The sequence below is a fragment of the Eleginops maclovinus genome, chromosome 16 (assembly GCF_036324505.1).
Source record: "Eleginops maclovinus isolate JMC-PN-2008 ecotype Puerto Natales chromosome 16, JC_Emac_rtc_rv5, whole genome shotgun sequence".
Classification (NCBI taxonomy): Eukaryota; Metazoa; Chordata; class Actinopteri; order Perciformes; family Eleginopidae; genus Eleginops; species Eleginops maclovinus.
In genome coordinates this window covers 7,882,817-7,902,146 of record NC_086364.1, presented here as the reverse complement: position 1 = coordinate 7,902,146, position 19,330 = coordinate 7,882,817, and the positions used below count along the sequence as shown (strand labels likewise).

At 41.3% G+C, this 19,330-nt stretch overlaps 1 protein-coding gene across 2 annotated transcripts; it reads left to right on the top strand.

Annotated features, from left to right (window-relative positions):
• Positions 1-848: 848 nt before the first annotated feature.
• zc3h7a (zinc finger CCCH-type containing 7A) lies at positions 849-19,291 on the top strand. Of its 2 annotated transcripts, none has more exons than XM_063903334.1 (23): positions 849-1,063; positions 2,343-2,442; positions 3,328-3,367; positions 3,556-3,759; positions 6,080-6,238; positions 9,243-9,323; positions 9,546-9,599; positions 9,681-9,720; positions 9,809-10,164; positions 10,253-10,505; positions 10,906-10,934; positions 11,032-11,176; positions 11,269-11,427; positions 11,784-11,989; positions 12,365-12,465; positions 12,598-12,779; positions 12,893-12,966; positions 15,522-15,655; positions 15,750-15,855; positions 15,961-16,069; positions 16,160-16,293; positions 17,684-17,847; positions 18,720-19,291. In XM_063903334.1, exons 2-23 carry the CDS (start codon positions 2,375-2,377, stop codon positions 18,907-18,909), a joined length of 2,988 nt encoding a protein of 995 aa, XP_063759404.1. In that variant the 5' UTR covers positions 849-1,063; positions 2,343-2,374; the 3' UTR covers positions 18,910-19,291. The 2 variants fall into 2 exon arrangements, with proteins under 2 accessions (XP_063759404.1, XP_063759403.1); XM_063903333.1 differs by lacking the exon at positions 849-1,063 and adding an exon at positions 2,208-2,244.
• Positions 19,292-19,330: the final 39 nt, after the last annotated feature.

Below are 19,330 nucleotides of genomic sequence, written 5' to 3'. Positions count from 1 at the left end.
TAGTGGCAGTCATTATTGGGTTACAGTGGGTGGAAGAGGTCACACCAGATAGGGTGGTGGTATACACAGATTCAATGGCCGTGTTGGAAAGCATACAGTCAACAACATCTGTCAGAGAAGATTTAATCATTGAACTGTACCATACTTTGCTAAGACTTCACAGAGGTGGCATGGATGTACAGTTCTGTTGGGTACCAGCGCATGAGGGGGTAAAAGGGAATGAGTGTGCTGATAAACTAGCAAAAGGGGCACTACAAAAGGAAATAACAGTACCAGTTCCACTCGGAAAAGGAGAAGGAAAAGCAGTGATTAAGAAGAAAGGAATGGAGATATGGCAGAAAAGGTGGGAGGAAGACCATAAAGGAAAGGGGTACCATAAAATACAAAAGTCAGTGATAACAAAGAACTACAAAGAAAGGAACAGAAGGGAGGAAATCATCATAACAAGACTCAGATTGGATCACACAGGTTTAAATGGCACCATGTTTGTACTGGGGAAAAGGAATAGAGACAAATGTGGGAACTGTGGAGTGAAAGAAAAAGTTGAACATATCATATTTCACTGTGCCATGTATGCAGTAGACAGAGAAAGGTTACATGATAAAGTCCAAGAGGCGGGGAGGGACTGGGATTTAATGGGGATACTGGGAACAGGGGGGGGGGGGGTAAGAGTCACCAGGAAGGCTCTCTTTACTTTTTTAAATAACACAAGGCTGGTGAGTAGAATTTAAGAAAGGGTAAATGACATAATGTTATACACTCTTGTACGGTAGGTGGCGGTATGCACCTTAAAGCTGGTTGCGATCCGCCATTAAACTCAAAGAAGAAGAAGAAGAAGAAGATTTTCTGTGAAATGTCATTGTGTCACTCCGCTGTCTCTAGAGGGCAGCACTGTCCTGGAGTCGGTATTGACTCTGCCTCAAATCAAAATTGAAGAAGAAGCAAAGGGCGGCCTTCAGCGATACAGCACATCTAGCCAAGTTATTTTAGCTAAAACAAGAAATCCCTTTTCCTCCTTTAAGATAACCGACGTAAGGGTTGTTTGGAATTAAGATCCATTCATGTAAGTATGTACAGCAGAAATGGTTAGATCATTAAAGAGATGTATACCACGACTCAGGCGGGAGCTAAACATGTATTGCTTGCTATTGTTTAGGGAACTAGTTTAACTTGGGCATGCCTGACGTTATGCTTTGTTAGGTGCAGTCTACTTCCTAGAAAACTTAATCGGGTATCAACCCCGTAGCTGGTGAGGCCAGTGGGTTTCCAGCACCGGAAAACTCTGTTGTCTTTTCAGTGGAGGTAGTTTTTGTGTTGGCATCAGTTAAACTATGTGAGGCTAACAGTTGCTAGCTGATGATGATTGCTAACGGGAAGTCTACTCTCGGCGGGTCCCCGGCCGCGGGTAACACACGTGCGCTAAATGATCATGCGCCCATTATCGGACACCTATCTGTTATTCAGAACACGCAACTTTAAAAATTGTCCCTCTCTAGACACATGCTCGTTTTGAAACAGACCGGACTGTTAAGCGTTCAATGCTTCTATAAAAACAAAAATGTTCCTCAAGTAAAGTTCGTACAGACAGGACAGGCACACCCTATTAAAGCTAAAACTGTCACCATCTGTCTACCTGTTCCTGCAACACATATCCTCATTTGATTTAGAAACTAGTTTTGAAGAAGTTCAATCTTAGAAAACAATCATTTGTGTCAAACATTAGCTATGATGGGACAGGGTTGATAGTTTCACTTGGCCCAAACATGGTAATAACACGATGATTTGCATGACAATAACGTTATACGTCACAATACAGAATATTCAAGACACATAACGGTATATGATTTAATTTGTATGTTATAAAACATTTGCATTCGTAAAAAAAATTGGACATTCAAGTCTGCCATAGCAGTCGGTTTCATCGAAACTGTCCGATAATAGACACCTTGCTTATACTTGCTGCGTTAAACCGTATTCCCTGGCGTAAGTGCTAACGTTTCTTCCCCAACTAAAGACATGTAGTCTTAACGTTGCTTAAACTATTTTGTTAACGTCATCAGCTCACAAAAGCTGAAAGATATGTCTCGCCTCAGTTTCCGGAACGGCATGTGTCGTCATTACTAAATGCGGAAGCTATGAACATCGAAAGCAAGAACAATTACTGTAATATGGTTCCTGGGAACTTTTGAGCGTATGAACTGTCAATAAACCGGTTTGACAGCATGCTGATAGTTACTTGTAAAAGTAAGGAGTGTTTTTTTAGTTGACATTGTTGTTGGCTGTTGCCATTGTCTTTTACCAGTTAATGTACTATGCTATGAACCTATATGTTGTCATTTCAGGTGCCGATAGAGGAGTGGATATTAAAACAAACATGTCCGGAGGGTGTCAGGACAGAATGACTCGCTGGCAGGAGATTCAGAAAGGCCTGCAGTTCATTCAGTAAGTGTCAGCATTAGGATACCTGGTTATTGAATCTGGGGCTGCATTTGAATTGTACTGATACTTCAAACCCTGATCAATAACATACATATGAAGAGAGTAATGACTGTTGTGATCCTGTGTTTGACACTTCCTAATGTTGCCATGCCTACTCGGCCTCTTGTCATTCTATCTTGGAAAGATTGATAACGAAAACTAGATAGAAACTCTTACTAGCTACGCGTCTACCTGTGTTTGCAAATTATTTTGCAGTAGTCTTGATCACCCCTACACCCTGCATGATGAAATCTTGATTTGTCAGCTCTGTCATGCATTTTTGTTCAGCGAGAGCTGATTACTGTCCTTTAATGTATTTTATAATGTGGGAGGTTTTCTCCAATCAGAGCTTTTTATCTATGCAGAATATAAGCTTGCAGTTTATCCACAACATATTGCTTTTTAGCGCAGTGATTGATTTGATTTAATCTGGCAGGGCCTTTGTTTGTAAAACCAAAGTGATACTTAAAATACTACACTGCCTGTCATCACTGTTCATACCTAATCTTCACTTGTGCCACTGTTTGTGAATTTTTGAACCCTTGTAGAGTTCGATATACAAAAGAGAAAAGACAACTTTAAATGCCAAACAGGAGCAGAACAAGAAACCTGCATGACAAGACAACTTCACAGGGATTACTGAGAGATGTTCTATCATCACATTTTATTATTGACACACACTTTCAATAACTTTGCCCAGTTATAGATAAACCAATCGCCGGCCCAATTTCGTAATTCACACAATGATTAATATCTGTTGCTGATAAAAGCCTTGGCAGTTGGTTCTGTGCCAGCATGCAGATAGTATGAATAATCCCCAATGTTAAAAAAACTTTCTTCTTATTTTAGATCAACCCTTCCATTTCCTGGAAGTCAAGACCAGTATGAGGTAAGCTATGCAGAGTTTAATCAGGGGTTTTCTAGCTTTTGTTTTGTTTCAACAAAGGAACTGTATGGAGTAACAATGTCCAAGAGTATCACACAAATGTCTTATCATGCGAGTAAAGATGCCTGAATGAAGGTCAAATCAGCAGCATTATGTTCAATTGTACTGATTTGGATTTCCTCCTGTTTCAGGTGTTCATAAAGGAGCTTGTGTGGAATCTTTTTGGGGAAGGAAACGACGTGTTTAGAGAAGGGGATTGGACAAAATCCATCGAGATGTACACCGAAGCCTTGAGTATAGCAGAGTATGCGGACTCGGAAGATATCTGTGTTCCAGCGAGTTTACTGGAAAAGCTGTATGCAAATCGAGCGGCGGCGTACCTAAACATTGTTCCGGTAAGTCAGCGGTGACCTTTTTCAAATTCTTCCCAAATCACTTTAATGAGCCAATCCCTTTGAGAAAAATGCAACAAGCAACTGGTCTCACCTCAATGTTTATGCACTCCAGGCCCCTGCAGATTTAGAGATGATTTGCTTCATACAGATGTATCTACAAATCTCTCTTACCAACAATTTTCAAAATGGCAGGACACAAAAGGAAGTATGTCTCACTACTTGCTTCAACCTGCAGTGTGTGTATAAAACAGTTTATATGATCGACTTCCCTTCAATTGCCGCTTTCATCATGTCTCAAAGATAATCGTAAACTTTTCCTTAGGCGATAAATTTCGACCTGTCAAACTCAGGCGTAACCGTCTTGATGTATGAGTGCTAGAATCTCCCATTACATCATTTATCAATATCCACCATCAGCATTTTTTTCACTTAATCTTAGCGTTTAGCATCAATATAAGGCCAACAAATGGATCTTTATCAGCATTACCTTCAGAGTTTTCCATTTCTTCCTATGAGAGCAAATGACAATACTAAAGAGGTAGAGGAGTGGAGAGCACATGGAGCATGTTTGAGTTTTAAACTCCCCACATTGTTGCTTTGCACCTTGCAGTGACAGTTAACCTGAGAACACACAGGTATATTTAATTTAGTTGGGTGGGGCTAGGGCTTCTTTAACTTTTGAATCCACCTTGCATTCATCTTAGGGTGTAATTTAGTGAAGGGTGTGCTCGTGGCATCGCATCTTTTTCAGACACATTGAGACTCCTTGGTAATTTCAAATGGCTAGACATGCTATAACTCAATCCGAACATGTTTAACCAGTCCTTTTTAAAGCCAAACATGTAGTTTTGCTTAACTGGTGCTTATATTAACTAGTTTATGTACTAGCTTGTTATGACACCAACGTCAGTATGTTATCTGAAACCAGTAATGCGATGCTTTGAGGTCCCATGAAGTGTACAATCATATGGTTGTCAGGCCAAAGTGGATCATTAAATATGGAAGTTGATGAATTGATTTTCTGAATACATCCAATAATAATCAATGTGAAGGTGTGAGCTACATGAACAATGAATTGAGTTATACCATATGCAAGATTCATCAATACTGTTGAGGTCACATGGGGTAAAGTGACAGATACTTTGATAGATAGATAGAATCGGAGGATGAAACTCTCTTTATTGTCACATACATGCACACAGCAGAGCACACACAGTGAAATTGGTCCTCTGCATTTAACCCATCCTAGTACTAGGAGCAGTGGGCAGCTATCGTGCAGCGCCCGGGGGGGAATGGGGAGGGGGGATTGGAGGTGTCCGGTGCCTTGCTCAAGGGCACCACAGCAGGGCCTAGGAGGTGAACTGGGTAGCAGTCCACTTTCCATATTTCAAGTCTGTTCGGGGACTTGAACCGGCGACCCTACGATTCCCAGTCCAAGCCCCTACTGACTGGGCCACTGCTGGACTAAGGTCAAAAGATTATACCGCATCCTGTCTAATAACTCACACAGCTGCGTCCGATTGTCTTGCCATATAAGGGCACACAGACATGCGCATCATAACCCCTGACAGCGCACATTTAACAGCAAAAAAATATAGACTTTAAATAACTTACTACTCTTATAAATTTACATATTTTAAAAGGTGACTCACAAAAATAGAAAGGGGTTTTACTTTAAAGCCTTATATTAGTAAGCTAAGTGTTCTTATCTAAATGTTCCACAATGTGCCAAATAATGTGATCATGCCTTCCACAAGCTCACCTGGGAACACACAAACCATTATTATATTAATGCTAGAGAACACAAATATTTTAACAGTTAGAGAATATATTTCATAAGCCATACAGTAACTCCAAATGTAGAGTAGATATGCTCATCATAAATCAAAAAGTTATTATTGACTCCGATAATTGCAGTATAATAAAAATCAATATAATGTGATGCACAGCGACCATTAAAGGCGGCGAAGGAAAATAAATGTACCAACACATATGTTTTATTTAAAATAACTGTTGGTGTCATACAACCAAGCTACGTCAAAAATCTTAAATCACCTGGGACTCGGGAGACTAAAAGAAAATGTCCTTTTGATAATCGCTAATGCTTTCAGAGCTACATTCACTTCCCTTTTCATGTCAGTTTCCCTCTGCATTGACTCTTGTCCCGGCAGTAAAACACACTTTACTGTCTTCAGGGAAACCACACCACTATCTGACACAACCCACTGAACACATAAAGGCAATTTATGATCAAACAGCGGGTTCTTTGTTCACAATGTTTAAGTGTATATCTCTCTCTCTCCCCCCCCCCCCCCAATAGAGACTGTATGACCAGGCGTTAGAAGACTGTGAAAAGGCGCTCCAGTTGAACGAGGGGAACTACAGAGCGCTGTACAGAAAAGCAAAATCCCTGAAAGAGATGGGGAGACATCAAGAGGCCTATGAGGCTGTTGCCAAATGCTCTCTCACAGTGCCTCAGGTAAGGCGTCGCATCATCTGTTAAATATTGATTTAATAAAAACCTTTTAGTAAAACAAGTTCTTCCTATTTTTTGTCTCGGCAAATTTGACAAAAGTCAAGCGAGAGTCAGGCTGTTTGAGGCATGCTGCCCTGCATTCAGACATCTTTAGTTTCAGTTTAGACATTTCAGGTAAAACTGAGGTAGGCCAAACCTCAGTGTAAATAGCAGCCACATTTCAGTTCACACTTCACATCTACTTCAATTCTAAGTTATTCAATTTCATCTCAACACGAAAAGAAAAGGAATGTGGAATTTTCCACATATGAGGACAATATTTTGTTCATGGTAGACAAGCCGATCATATCAAGTGTTATGCTTATCCACTGAAGCTTCAAGTCACATTAATATAAGCATTTTAGAAAATAGAACTGTAATGCTTACAAAACTCTCAATGCAATTAGGCCAAGTACAGCTTCATGTCCAACACAAAAAATAAAGGTGTGGCCTATTTCCTTTTGTATGAGGTAATTATTTAGTTCATAGAAGGCACACACACACAAAACACACTAGCAGTGAGCAGATCACACGCAGTGTTATGCTTATCCATTCAAGCTTCATGCAAGTTGCATAATAATCGGCATTTTAGAAAATATATATAAATAAAATTTATTATTATTATTATTATTATTAAAATAGAACTGTAATTGTGTTTTAACACAATTACAGTCAGTGTAAATAAGCTCAGTGCAGTTATGTACCATCTTATGCATCATCACTTTTCACATTGCCATCAGACGTCAAAACTGGCATGTTACTCACCCAGGTTAGTGAGATGGCTGTGACTGAACACTGTCTGTGAGTGCTTTGTAGTTTGGCTCATAGCTACTGACAGCTAGTCGGAGACAGTCTGCAAGGTGTTTGTCAGTGAGGCGGCTCCTGTACTTTGATTTACTTATTTTCATCTGTGAAAACGCCATTTCACAGAGGTAAGTGGATCCAAAGTAGGCACTCACTCTTAGTGCACATGAGGTGAGATGGGGAAACTTCTCCCTGCTGAGAATTCCCCAAAAGGTACTGTCCCGTGATCTTACTTTTAACTCAATGTCATTTTGCAAATCAACCATCTCCATGTCAACCCCTCTAGGCAGAGCAAATACCTGCTAAAATGTGGCAGCTACCTGTTCCACATCAATGGTCAGGAATGGGTTTAAGACTAATGCAGCAACATCTTCCATGATGTTCTAATTCATCAAAACGCCGACTGAACTCTGCTGCCCCTTTGTCCAGGTGAACACAGTACTGCTCAGGGTGAAAAGCGTCCTTGTCACCGATGGCCAGTGACATTTTCTACAGGTTGGGAAAGTGTGTCAGCCTCCCGTTTTTCAGCTGTGTGTTCCAAACACCGAGCTTGGCCTTGAACGCATTTACTGCGCTTATCATGTGGGGCAGGTTTCGGTCTTTTCCCTGGAGCTCCTTGTTCAGTGCATTCAGTTTTGCTGTCAGGTCTGTCAGAAACCCCAGATCCAGCAGCCACTGATCATCTGACAGCTCCTCATGCTCCTCGTTCCTTGTCTCCAGTCTTTATCTCGGGCAGCAAATCAACAAATCGCTGCAGCACTTTGCCGCGACTCAAGCACCGGACATCAGCGTGGAGGAGTAGGTCTCCGTACGCGGCATCGAGCTCATCCAATAACTCCTTGAATAAGCGGTGTTGAAGCGCTTTTGCTCTAATCGAGTTGATCAGTTTGACCACCAGAGTCATAACTTGAAAAAAGTTCACAACCTTCCCCGCTAAGGCCTGCTGGTGAATGACACAGTGGTAATTCACAAAGTCAGGAAAATCATGGTCATTACGGCACAGCGCAATAAATCCAGCGCGCACACCGCATTGCAGCACCAGTTTGTGAATCGGGATGTCATTATCGCGGACATATTTTTTTAAACACGTTGTAAATATCCCCACCTCTCGTTCTCTCCTGTTAAGTGCAAAAGTGTGAGGAGATCCTCTTTTGTTGTAGAGTCCGGGAACGCCACCCTGACAAATACAACAAGCTGAGCTGTTTCCATTACATCCAGGGATTCAACAAACTGTAGGAAAAAATATTCACAGTGGGACAAGTCTTTTAACACTTGTCGATCCACGTCCCCTGACATTTCCTCGACCCCCCTCGCCACTGTATTGGGGCCAAGCTGGACACTGCGGAGCGCGGTTTTTTGATGACTAATACGAAATGAAGCTTTAGTCGCAGCCTTATTTTGAGCAGCAGGTTTTGTGAACAGCGACTGCTGGGCCTTCAATCCCGCTTTCAGCTCAGCAACTTTCCTAGCTCGGGTTGCGCTTTCGGCGGGGAAACTGTCTTTGAATTTGTCGTGGTTGGTGTTGTGGTGCCGCTCCAGATTTCCTCTTTTAGACAGCGCTAGAGTTTGGTGGCACAGCATACAAACACACTTGTCTTTCACCATGGTGAACATAAATTCCTCTTCCCATTCCTCATGAAAATTATACGTTTTCGACTTCTTTCTCGGAGCCTCTGCCATGTCAGCTGACAACCTTGCCGTCTATTAGCTATCACTTGCTAGTGCCGTATATTGTCATTTTGCGACAGTTAATGTGCCAGTATCCTTCTTTGATCTTATTAGTCAATTTAATGCCGCCTGGTAAGCTGAAGAAATACAACAAATATTTACAAAATACAAATTAATTTTTCTATTATCTTATCTACAGGGAATGTTTCAAAGATCTACCTGTCAATCGCGATCGACGGGTTGGCGACCACTGCTCTACAGCCATAGAAGCAGGTTTTATAAAAGCTAAATAAAAGCTTTTCATAATGCAAACTACTTAAACCTGGAGTATCTTTATTCCCTTAGTCAGGATATAGTGACAATGTCATCTAATATTATTTATAGTTATAGTTATAATATATATTTATTTCTATTCATGTTACCACCTTTATTTAAGTAAACTCTTTATCCAAAGGGTCTTTTGAGTAAACCCTGTCAATCCTCCTTGTTTCCCCAGGATGCCAGTGTCACAAACCTGACTCAGGACCTTGCCAAAATTTTGGGATTGAAAATCCGTAAAGCTTATGTAAGAAGTAAGGTACGTGTCCCAGGAACTATCTCAAACTATGAAGTGTTTTTACTGAATAAACAGTTGTATAAAGTGGATTGGAAGTGATACTGCTCTCCTTTGCTATATGCTACAGCTAGTTACATGTTTTTGATTCAGATATATAGCCTTCAAAATGAATACATTTAGGGTTGTTTTTCTTTAAAATGAACGTAAAGTCAAAATGTTTCATATCTTATTCCATTTCTACAGCCTGCCTTGAATGTTTTGCGAGGATCAAATGATCAAGATGCATCAGGTGAAAAGGTAAGCGACATAAGTCTCAAATATATATACTATACTCCTCCAAGTTGCATTCTTAAATGAATCTCTTCTGCTTTTCTTTAGTTTTCCCATGACTCGTCTTCAGTTGAAGATATAGAAATTGGTACGTTTTATTCAACACAGTTAATAATTATCGTTTTTGAAAGGGGAAGGCCACAAAGCCGCTCATCCTGTTTCTTCTGTTGTTTCAGAAGTGCCTCAGCTAACCCAGGACAGCAGTGTTCTGGCACCGGTTCCAGCTCCTATCCAAGCTCCGGTGGAAATGCAACCGTCTCTAAATGAATCCGCAATGGATGAACTCTCTCCAATCACCAGTATCTCGTCTGTAACCCTGTCTGAGCCGCCGGGCTTCGAGTCCATTTCCCTACCTGTGTCCGTCTCCCTTCCTGTGTCTGTTTCATCGTCGGCCCCTCTTCCCACGTACGTTAACGGTTGCCGAACGAGTAAACCTTGCACAATGCTCGACACGAGTCAAGATTTTGACGCAGACATCATCGGGGACGACCTAGATGATCTACTGGACCAAGCTGGCCCGGAATCAGTCATGGTAAAAGGAGCACGATGAATAAAATGTGACAACGTGTGGGTGTCTGAGCAGAAGCGTGACTCCTGTTTGTCTCTCTCCCCCCCTTCAGATTATCCCCACTATGAAGGGGCCTATTCCTCTGCCAACCAGTATCGCCTCGGGCCACTCCATGTCCAGCCCATTCCTGATGCCGTCTCACATCAACCCCTTCCTCCACAGCAGCGTGCAGCAGTGCACTGTCACTCTGCCCCCCCTCTATCACAAGTCGGGGACAAGCGCGTATTTTGGTATGGACACTTTTGACGCCCTCCCCCCACCGCTTGACTCCCTGGATAGTCTCAACATAACGGACTATAAGACAGGTACGCTACTTCCTGAATTGTGTACTTTGGTCCATATCTGTTAAATAATAAATCAGCTGATCAATATGCTGGTTCTGAACGGGTGCTAGAAATCCTTGAAAATACTGATACTTTTATATTATTATGTAGTGGTTTTTTAAGGTTTGAAAAGTGCTTTGATGTTTGTATAAGTGCTTTACCACTGCTGGAAATGTATTTGCATTTCTTTTCATAAAAAACTATCTGACTGAAAAGTGCTTTTTAGATATTCTTGTCTTTATGTGATCAATAATAATTTACTACAGCTGTAAGGTGCTCGAAAGGCTCAAAAATACCCTTTAAAGTGCTTTAATTTGACTTCTTCAACAGTAGCACAGTGTATAACTTCATTATATTTTTCTTGCTTCTTTGAAAACTTCAGATTATGCTCAGAGTCCATTCATGCAACAGGTAATTATTGTCTATCAATCATCAGGCATTGTCATTCCAAGACTTGTGCTTATATTTAATGAATTTCCCCCCTTTTTCCCCCCTTTGTGATGAACAGATGAACAATATTGAATCCCCAATGGGAATGGCAGTCGGTATGCCTGAAGTGAAGGGTCTTCCTGTTGCTATGGATTTAACAAAGAACCCCTTAGCTGACACACATGAATTCAAACAAGCGTGCTCCATCTGCTACGTCAAAACCGGTGAGGGATTCTTTATCCAGTTGTGTGTGGTTTGTGTCTTCAAGGTGAGGGATGTACTGTTAAAGCTCTTTTTTTTAAATTCATTTCCTCAGGACCTCGTGTATTGGATTACTCGCTACACACAGAAGAGCACAAATGCAAAAAGGACGCTTTACTTGGCAGAATCAAACATTCAGTGGACAAAACGTGGAAGCTCATTCGGCCCAGACCGACAAAAACACAATACGTTGGGCCCTATTACATTTGCAAAGGTAACATTTTAAAACGTGTCAAGTTGTTGCTTCAAAATTGTTTGTATTTTCCTTTATATTCCAATCTTATTAACTACAAATCCAACTGATATTCCCAGAAACAAAACAATGAATAACTTATTTATTAAACGAATTGGGGGTGATTGATAGACTCCCTAGGCATGGTTACATTGCCACCATTACTTGGGCCTGTATACCCTACCATCCCTTATTTATTGCACATAGATACTCACATTATTTGAGGATTTGTAGCCGTCTTTGAGCAGCTTCTCCAGTTGTTTCTGGCACTTTTGAAACCTGACTGTCATCCAGACATCACTTTGTCAAACACGGCCGTGTCCCCGGTGTTGTTTCAGAGGTGGCGGTTGGAAAGGAGTGCCTGTACCCTGGCCACTGCACATTTGCCTACTGCCAGGAAGAGATTGATGTATGGACTCTGGAGCGGAAAGGGTTTATCTCCAGAGAGCATCTCTTCGATCCCTACGGGCCGAACTCCAACGTCAGGCTGACGGTCCCCAAGATCTTACAGGAGCATCATGGGATATTCATGTTTCTCTGTGGAGTAAGTAGTAAATTAGTATGAACTCAGAGGGATTCAGTTTCCAATCACTATTCAGTGCTGCTGTTGTCATTGACGCACATTGGCATCAATGTTTTATCGTCTACGCGAGAAAAAGAAAAAAAAGCTTGTCTCAGGTTGATATTTGACTCCACATATGTTGGGTTAAAATACAAATAAAAAGGCCTTTACTAAATATTGTTTTTGTCAATGTTTTTTAAGTGTAAGTGTCTTATTTATTAGATGAAAAGGGGCAAAAAGAGGTAGAGAAAAGGGTTACATTTGGAGCAAAGTGCCACGGGTGGGATTCGAACCCTAGCTACATTCTATGGTTTTATAAACTTTTTACAGTTTCTAAACGCTTGTGTTAATTTGCAGGTTTGCTTTGACCACAAACCCAGAATAATCAGCAAAACCAACAAAGATGACTCGTCGCTTTGCTCTCATCCAGTGACGAAGCACATCTTCGAAGATCATAAGTAAGTCACTTCACTTTTTACACAATTAAGGAGGATTTAATTTAAATATTCTACCTAAAAGCTCATGACTGCGTGCAGATGAGGGAATAAGGGATTTGGGCTGTTGACATGGTTCTCTTTCTCGTCCTTTAGGTGCCTGGTCCACATTTTGAAGGAGAATACAGTTCGTTATTCAAAGATCAGACCGCTGAATCCTCAGTGCCAGCTGGATCTCTGTCGCCATGAAGTACGCTATGGCTGCGTGAGGGAGGACGAATGCTTCTACGCCCACAGCCTCATCGAGCTCAAGGTCTGGATGATGCAGCACGAGCTCGGTAAGGCTGCTCTTATTAAATACTCCTCCACAGCCTGGAACATAGTCCCTTTTATTATATGCTCTAAATCCTTGTATCTGTCATTTATATTCCTTTTATAATTTATCTCATAGGTATCACTCATGAAAGTATTGTCCAAGAAGCGAAGAAGTTTTGGAATATGACCGCTTCGTTGCAGGGAGCCCAGGTAAGCCCAGCAGAAGCACTCTGTTCACCAATGCTTGTTGCTAGCATGCTCATAATATGTTCTTGGTTAGAGAGTAGAGGTCTGAACATGGGCCCACAAACCTAAAAAGACCTGGTAATTTAGGAACTGGACCCCATTATTTAGTCGGGTTGTTTAGAATCAGCTTTGCAGTTAATGGTTACTATTTGTACCCATAGGTAGACTCGGTTTGCAGTTAAAAGACATGGGATCCATTGTGGCGACTAGGGATGCTCCGATCGATCGGCCGATCAGATGACGCACAATACATGACACTTCTCTGTGTGCAGAAAAAAAACTTGCGAAAATGGCTTCACCAGTCTGGCTGTTTTTGAATGTGTCCAACAAAGATAATAAAATAGACTGCGTTCTTCTGATTAGTGTTCACAGTGTGCCTATTGAGCTGGGTTGAGCGATGTAGGGCAAGCTCCGGCACCCCCTTTGAATGAACGTGTACTGTGAGAACTACACTGCGGATGCTTAGAGTATTTCTTCATTCAGTGTGTGCAGCAAAAAAATAAAGCGCTCTCAGCCCCACTAAAACGCCATCTAATAAAAACACCACTGAAAATAGCTATGTGCAACGTGTGTGAAGTAAAGCTAGCTGTTGTCATTTTACGCTTTCTCAGGTCTTAAATGTATTTCTGCAATGCTGTTAAGAATAGTTTCTTTTATTGCTCTAAATAGTAAATAAATATATAATGCAACTCAATTCACAACGGTGACCGGTGATTGGTATCAGCCGATTCTGATTCCGGTGATCGTCCCCAAAAACCCTGACCCGAGCATCCCTGGTGACGACACGCATCTAAAACCACACAGACAACTGGAAAACCTTTAGAAAGAGAACGTCGTGCTCCATCACATTTAAAAACCACTAAAACAAACATCAACAATCAGTGGAGATCTAGATAACCTCCGTTACTGTCTGCTGTACAGGGACTCTATGCTGTGACTCACCACTCAGTCTGCTGGACCACTTAACAATCTGACAGTGGGGGTTTCTGTTCCTCAAAGACAGGTTGTCAAACCATACCACTGAAGAAAAGGGACAGAATAAAAGCACAATAAAATACCATCATAGTTTGGTCTCGGTGGAAATATTAAGTCCCTCAAACACCAAAGTGCTGGTGCCTTTTCTTTTTTGTGTACAAAGTTCAGTTTGGAGTGTTGTGTTGAATCTAGCAAACATAATTTGGACTGTGTGCCCTTTTCGCCATGAGCCCGATTGATTGAATAACAGCGGATCCCAATGTGGATGGGTTGGGTAGACCTGCAAGACCCTTTTGGCTTTAATAATAATAATCCATTTTATTGATAGAGTATTTTTCTAAAAACTCAAAGACACTTTACAGAGGTAAAATTCATAAAAACATAATTAAAACAACACACTTAACATATGTAAAATACAACATTAAATTACAGATTAAAAGCAGTTCGGATTTGTGATTTAAAGGTCTCCTATTATGCGATATTTGAACAATACATTGTAGGGCAACATCTATACAAAACTTGTCTGTGAAGTGTTTTGCTCAAAATACCAAACAGATCCCCCATTGTAGCATGCCTCATCCCCCTCTATTTCAGCCCTGTTCCTGAAGTGCTGATTCTGTGACTGTTGCTTTAAATTTGAGCTGAGCTGAAGCTGGCCACGCCCCTTTGGAGCGCATGCAGCCCTCTGTCTGAAGAGAGAAGTTTCTAACTGAGATACTCAGCTAAACGCTGCCATGATTAAACCCCATATTATGTTCCAAACGACATCAAGCATTATTTCTGAAACACTTCTCAGTGTTTACCACTACAACAGTGACATTATTTGTATTATATAAACAACAACTCTTGAGTCCCTCCTGCAGACATCCTGCTGAATACAGAGACACTGAGGTGCTGCAGATGGGATTCAGCTCTCGACTGTATAATGGAAATGATAGGTTTGGACGTGTCACGTGGGTGGGACGTTGCCAGGAGTTCAATGTAAAGCCAGCCCACATTTCTGATATGTCGTCATACGGGCAAATCAGCTCGTTTGTCCCCCATTTATAGAGGTGTGGGTAAAGAGGAAAAAAGAGGGTTGTTCTGACACTTTGTGAGTCTCCTTACACACCGGGGACACATTTATGTATAAAGACAGCAAAAAGTGCATTTTGCATAATAGGGGGACTTTAAACATGGTTACTTCAAACATTAATATTTCGCACTAAGAAGAGAGAATCGGAGGATAAAACCCTCTTTATTATGTCACACATGCGCACACAGTGAAATTTGACCTCAGCATTCAACCCATCCTACCACAAGGAGCAGTACTAGAAAGTTATTTAAATCAGTTATAAATAGTAATCTCCATTTAAACATTGGTCTGTGATTTTGTAATGTAATTTGTACATGTGTAACCATTTAAACTTACTATTCCATTTTGATTGGCTGGGACAACACAATATCACTTGTAATGGTATATGTTTCTGCTAAGTCCTTTTTATATTAGTGTGGAATGTGTGCTCTTCAGAGATTTTAACCACTGCTTCAAATTCCATCAACAGCTCTCCCTCCCACAGAGGAGATTCGGTCCTCCCAACCTGAAGATGATGTTTGTTTGTGGCCAGTGCTGGAGAAACGGACAGCTAAGCGAAGCCGACAAAAACAAGAAGTATTGCTCAGCCAAGGCCAGACACACGTAAGTAGTCTTGGAACACATCAAGTGTGGACAGGAGGTAAATTGATAGGTGAAAATGTGCAATCCACAAACTCATTGTTTCTTTCTGTCTCAGGTGGGCGAAAGACAGGCGGGTGGTGCTTGTAAGTTCAAATGAGAGGAAAAAGTGGACAACAGTTAGACCGCTTCCAACCAAAAAACCCATCCCATCTCAATTTGAGGTACGTGCCAGACATTCTGCTGCTCCACGGTCGTTTTGTTCTTTTGTTTTTTATTAAAACAAACCTCCTGCCATGGTCACCAAATGTTATTTCTTCCTTTCTTAGATTTGCATGCATGTGACAGCTGGCAAGAAGTGTCAGTACATCGGGAATTGCACGTTTGCTCACAGTCTAGAAGAGAGAGACCTTTGGACCTACATGAAAGAAAACAACAGTGAGTGAAGTCAAGGAGATGCACTCTCTTACTTTACTAGTAGAATGTAATTAAAAGCAAAGTAATCATTTATTTCTCCCCCTCATTTAGTTCCAGATATGGAGCAGCTTTATGAGCAGTGGCTGCAGTCTCAGAAGCCCGGCTGGGGGGACGATACCTCCAATAACTCTGTGCGGGAGAACGGCAAACAGATCCACATGCCAACAGACTACGCTGAGGAAGTGGTGAGTTTAAAAACCTAGCATGGACCACACACTTCTGTTGTCTCGTGACAAGGTTTGTGTACAAACTGGTCAGGTTGAATTCCCCTGAAACCCTGCAGAGAGGACAACTTCACCCCCAAAAATGACCTTCAATCACTCACCCCGTACAAACCATAGATTCTTGAGCAAAATGTTCCTTTCACATGCCTTCATGTTGAAAGAGTAATAAAAAAACTGAAAAGTTTTGATAAATGTTAGTAGTTGTTAAACCAAACAGAGGCCACATTTACAAAACTATATCAAAACATCCATTAACAAACTCTTCAGGAGTTGTATAATTGTGTCATTCATCCCAAACACGTGCTTTTTTGCTAAATGCTGTCTATTCGAAACAGTTCCATCATGTAATACATAGCAGGATTTTGAGCAAAGTCATGTTCAAGGAATAAGTGACATTTTTTTTTCTAGAGAAATACAGTGTGAGGGGGCTTGAGTCGACTTCCGAAATAAATTACGGCCCGCCCACTTTCCGGCCAAAATAACGCATCAGAGCAAAGCGGAAAATAATTGTTTCGTCATGTCTTAAAGCTGCTGAGTCATATATCGCACCTCAAACGACAAATAAATCCCGATATACGGTTTCTTTACTTCCTCTACAGAAAAAAAGGAGAGCAAAAGAAACGACGGACATCCATCCCTTATTTACTCTGAGCTCCTTGAAAACAAAGCTGTCTCTTTCGTCTGACGCTTTATTCGACACCATTTTTGGAGTTATTATACAGCTTTTGACGAGCTGAAATATTGTTTTCTGGCATCAGAAGTCGGCATATTGGTATGAGGGTGAATACCGACAGTAAGAAGGCTCAGCGCCCGTTAACCAGTTGAGACAAAACCCTGGGTGAGTTTACGACTGGAACTGCACCAGGGTTTGTAAACGGCTTTGATACAGTTTTGGTAAACAGGATATGTTCCTTAACTTAAATTCATCAAGACTTTTCCGTTTTTCGAATATTCGTTCATCGTGGATTTATGAGAAAATCAAATCTGGCATTAACAATTTAAGGTAGCATGCCGCTGAGTAATTGATGGGTGGGTAAAGTAATCCGTTTAACTTCCTTTCCTGTTTCTATTCCCAAGCGTTGCCACTGCCCTGTTGTGAACACACAGACCCACAGCTGCCGTGGTGTACTCCTTTCTCTTGGCAGATGTTCAATCAGTTGTCAGAATCTGCGGGTTCAGTCAAAACTATCGCTGCCTTAGTGTTTAAACTATCAACACTTTGCTAAAATCTTGTTTGAGTATAGTTATTTGCCAAGTGATTAAAAAATAAACAGCAATAACTTTGACTGATTAACAAACAGACGGTAATTAGTAATTTGCGTGAATGGGATTTCTCTGTGTGTGTTCGCAGGCTGGCAATCACTGCTGGCTGTGTGGTAAGAACTGCAACAGTGAGAAGCAGTGGCAGCAGCATATCACTTCAGAAAAACACAAAGACCGGGTTTTCAACTCTGAGGATGATCAGAACTGCTGGCAGTATCGCTTCCCCACCGGCACTTTCAAAGTTTGTGAGAGGTAAGACACACAACTCTGTGATCTGGCATGGGGCTGTTTAGATTCAAAAATAGATAATCATGTTTACAGAAAATGTTCCTGCATGTCTTTTCTCTGTCACTTAGCAAGAATATAACTATATACATACACAACCATACATACTTAAAGAATACCTACTTTAATAAAGAGGCCCTATTTTGCTTTTGGGGTTTTTCCTCTTTCCTGTAGTGTGTTATATATATTTTTGTGCATGTAAATGGTCTGCAGAGGCTTAAATCCCAAAGTTCCCTCCAGAGGGAGTTTCCTCCCCCCCTCCCTGAAATGCCTTCACTGGACTCGTTTGTTTACTTCTGTAAAACACAGTGACATCATTTTGTAACACTAGTGCTTCTATTGGCTAGCGCTCCAACACATTGTACATGATAGGCTTAGGGGCGGGGCATCTCTAAGCTGTTGACCAATCACAACAGAGCCAATCAGAGCAGACTGGGCTCTGGTTTCAGACAGAGGGTGTAAAGAGGTGCTGCAGCACAGGCAGTATGAGAAGAATAAAGAGCTTTTTGAACAGTAAAGCATGGAGACATGTCACAGTAGAGGCACAAAATACTAATCTGAACCTGAAAATGGTCTTAATAACACCCCTTTAACAAAAATGTAAACATTTGTTTACATTTTGGCATGTATGCGAACACGCTACTATAAAAAGCAAGGCAATGAAAAGGCTATTGCTATTCCTATTTTTTGGTGAGCCTTGCGTAATGTCGATGAGATCAAATCATATACCAGTTATCAATGTCAGAATGTTTCAGAATAAGCTATGGTTTTTGTATGTTTGTTGAGTCTTGAGTCATTGGCTTTTTCATGGCTGACTGTTCGACCTTGTGTCCCGACAGGTTCCTCAAAGGCACGTGCACAGAGGACGAGCTGTGTAAGCTGGCGCACGGGGAGCAGGAACTAAAAGAGTGGATGGAGCGCCGAGAATTCCTTTTGATGAAACTTGCCAAAGCCAGAAAAGACCATCTTATAGCACCCGATGACAATGACTTTGGAAAATACAGTTTTCTGCTTAAAGACATTATTTAATGGTGTGATGAAAATATCCAAGCTACGTTGCAGTTAATGCAGTATTCAAACAGTCTGAGTCAGGTGATCCTACAGGGCCTCTGAGGCGCACAGGAAGCAGCCTGATCGCAGCATGATTTTAAAGGAGGGCGTTCAGGACCGGCCTTCAGATTGGTGGCTGGTTCTCTCTGATCTGAGCTACTCAAGTGTTATCATTAACAGCAACTGAGTGGGAGAGCTTCGCTATGCCTCATTCAGTAGAATATGGAATACTTAAATTGAGAGTACGGCTGACATTCTATTTTAATCCATCAGCATAGGTCATTTTCACTTTCCATTTAACAAATAGTGTTACCAGTGTAATGGGAACCACATTGAATAAAGCTTTTTTAAACCTGTTTAACCCTCTGTGGTATTAATTACACATCTGTAGCCAGTGGTG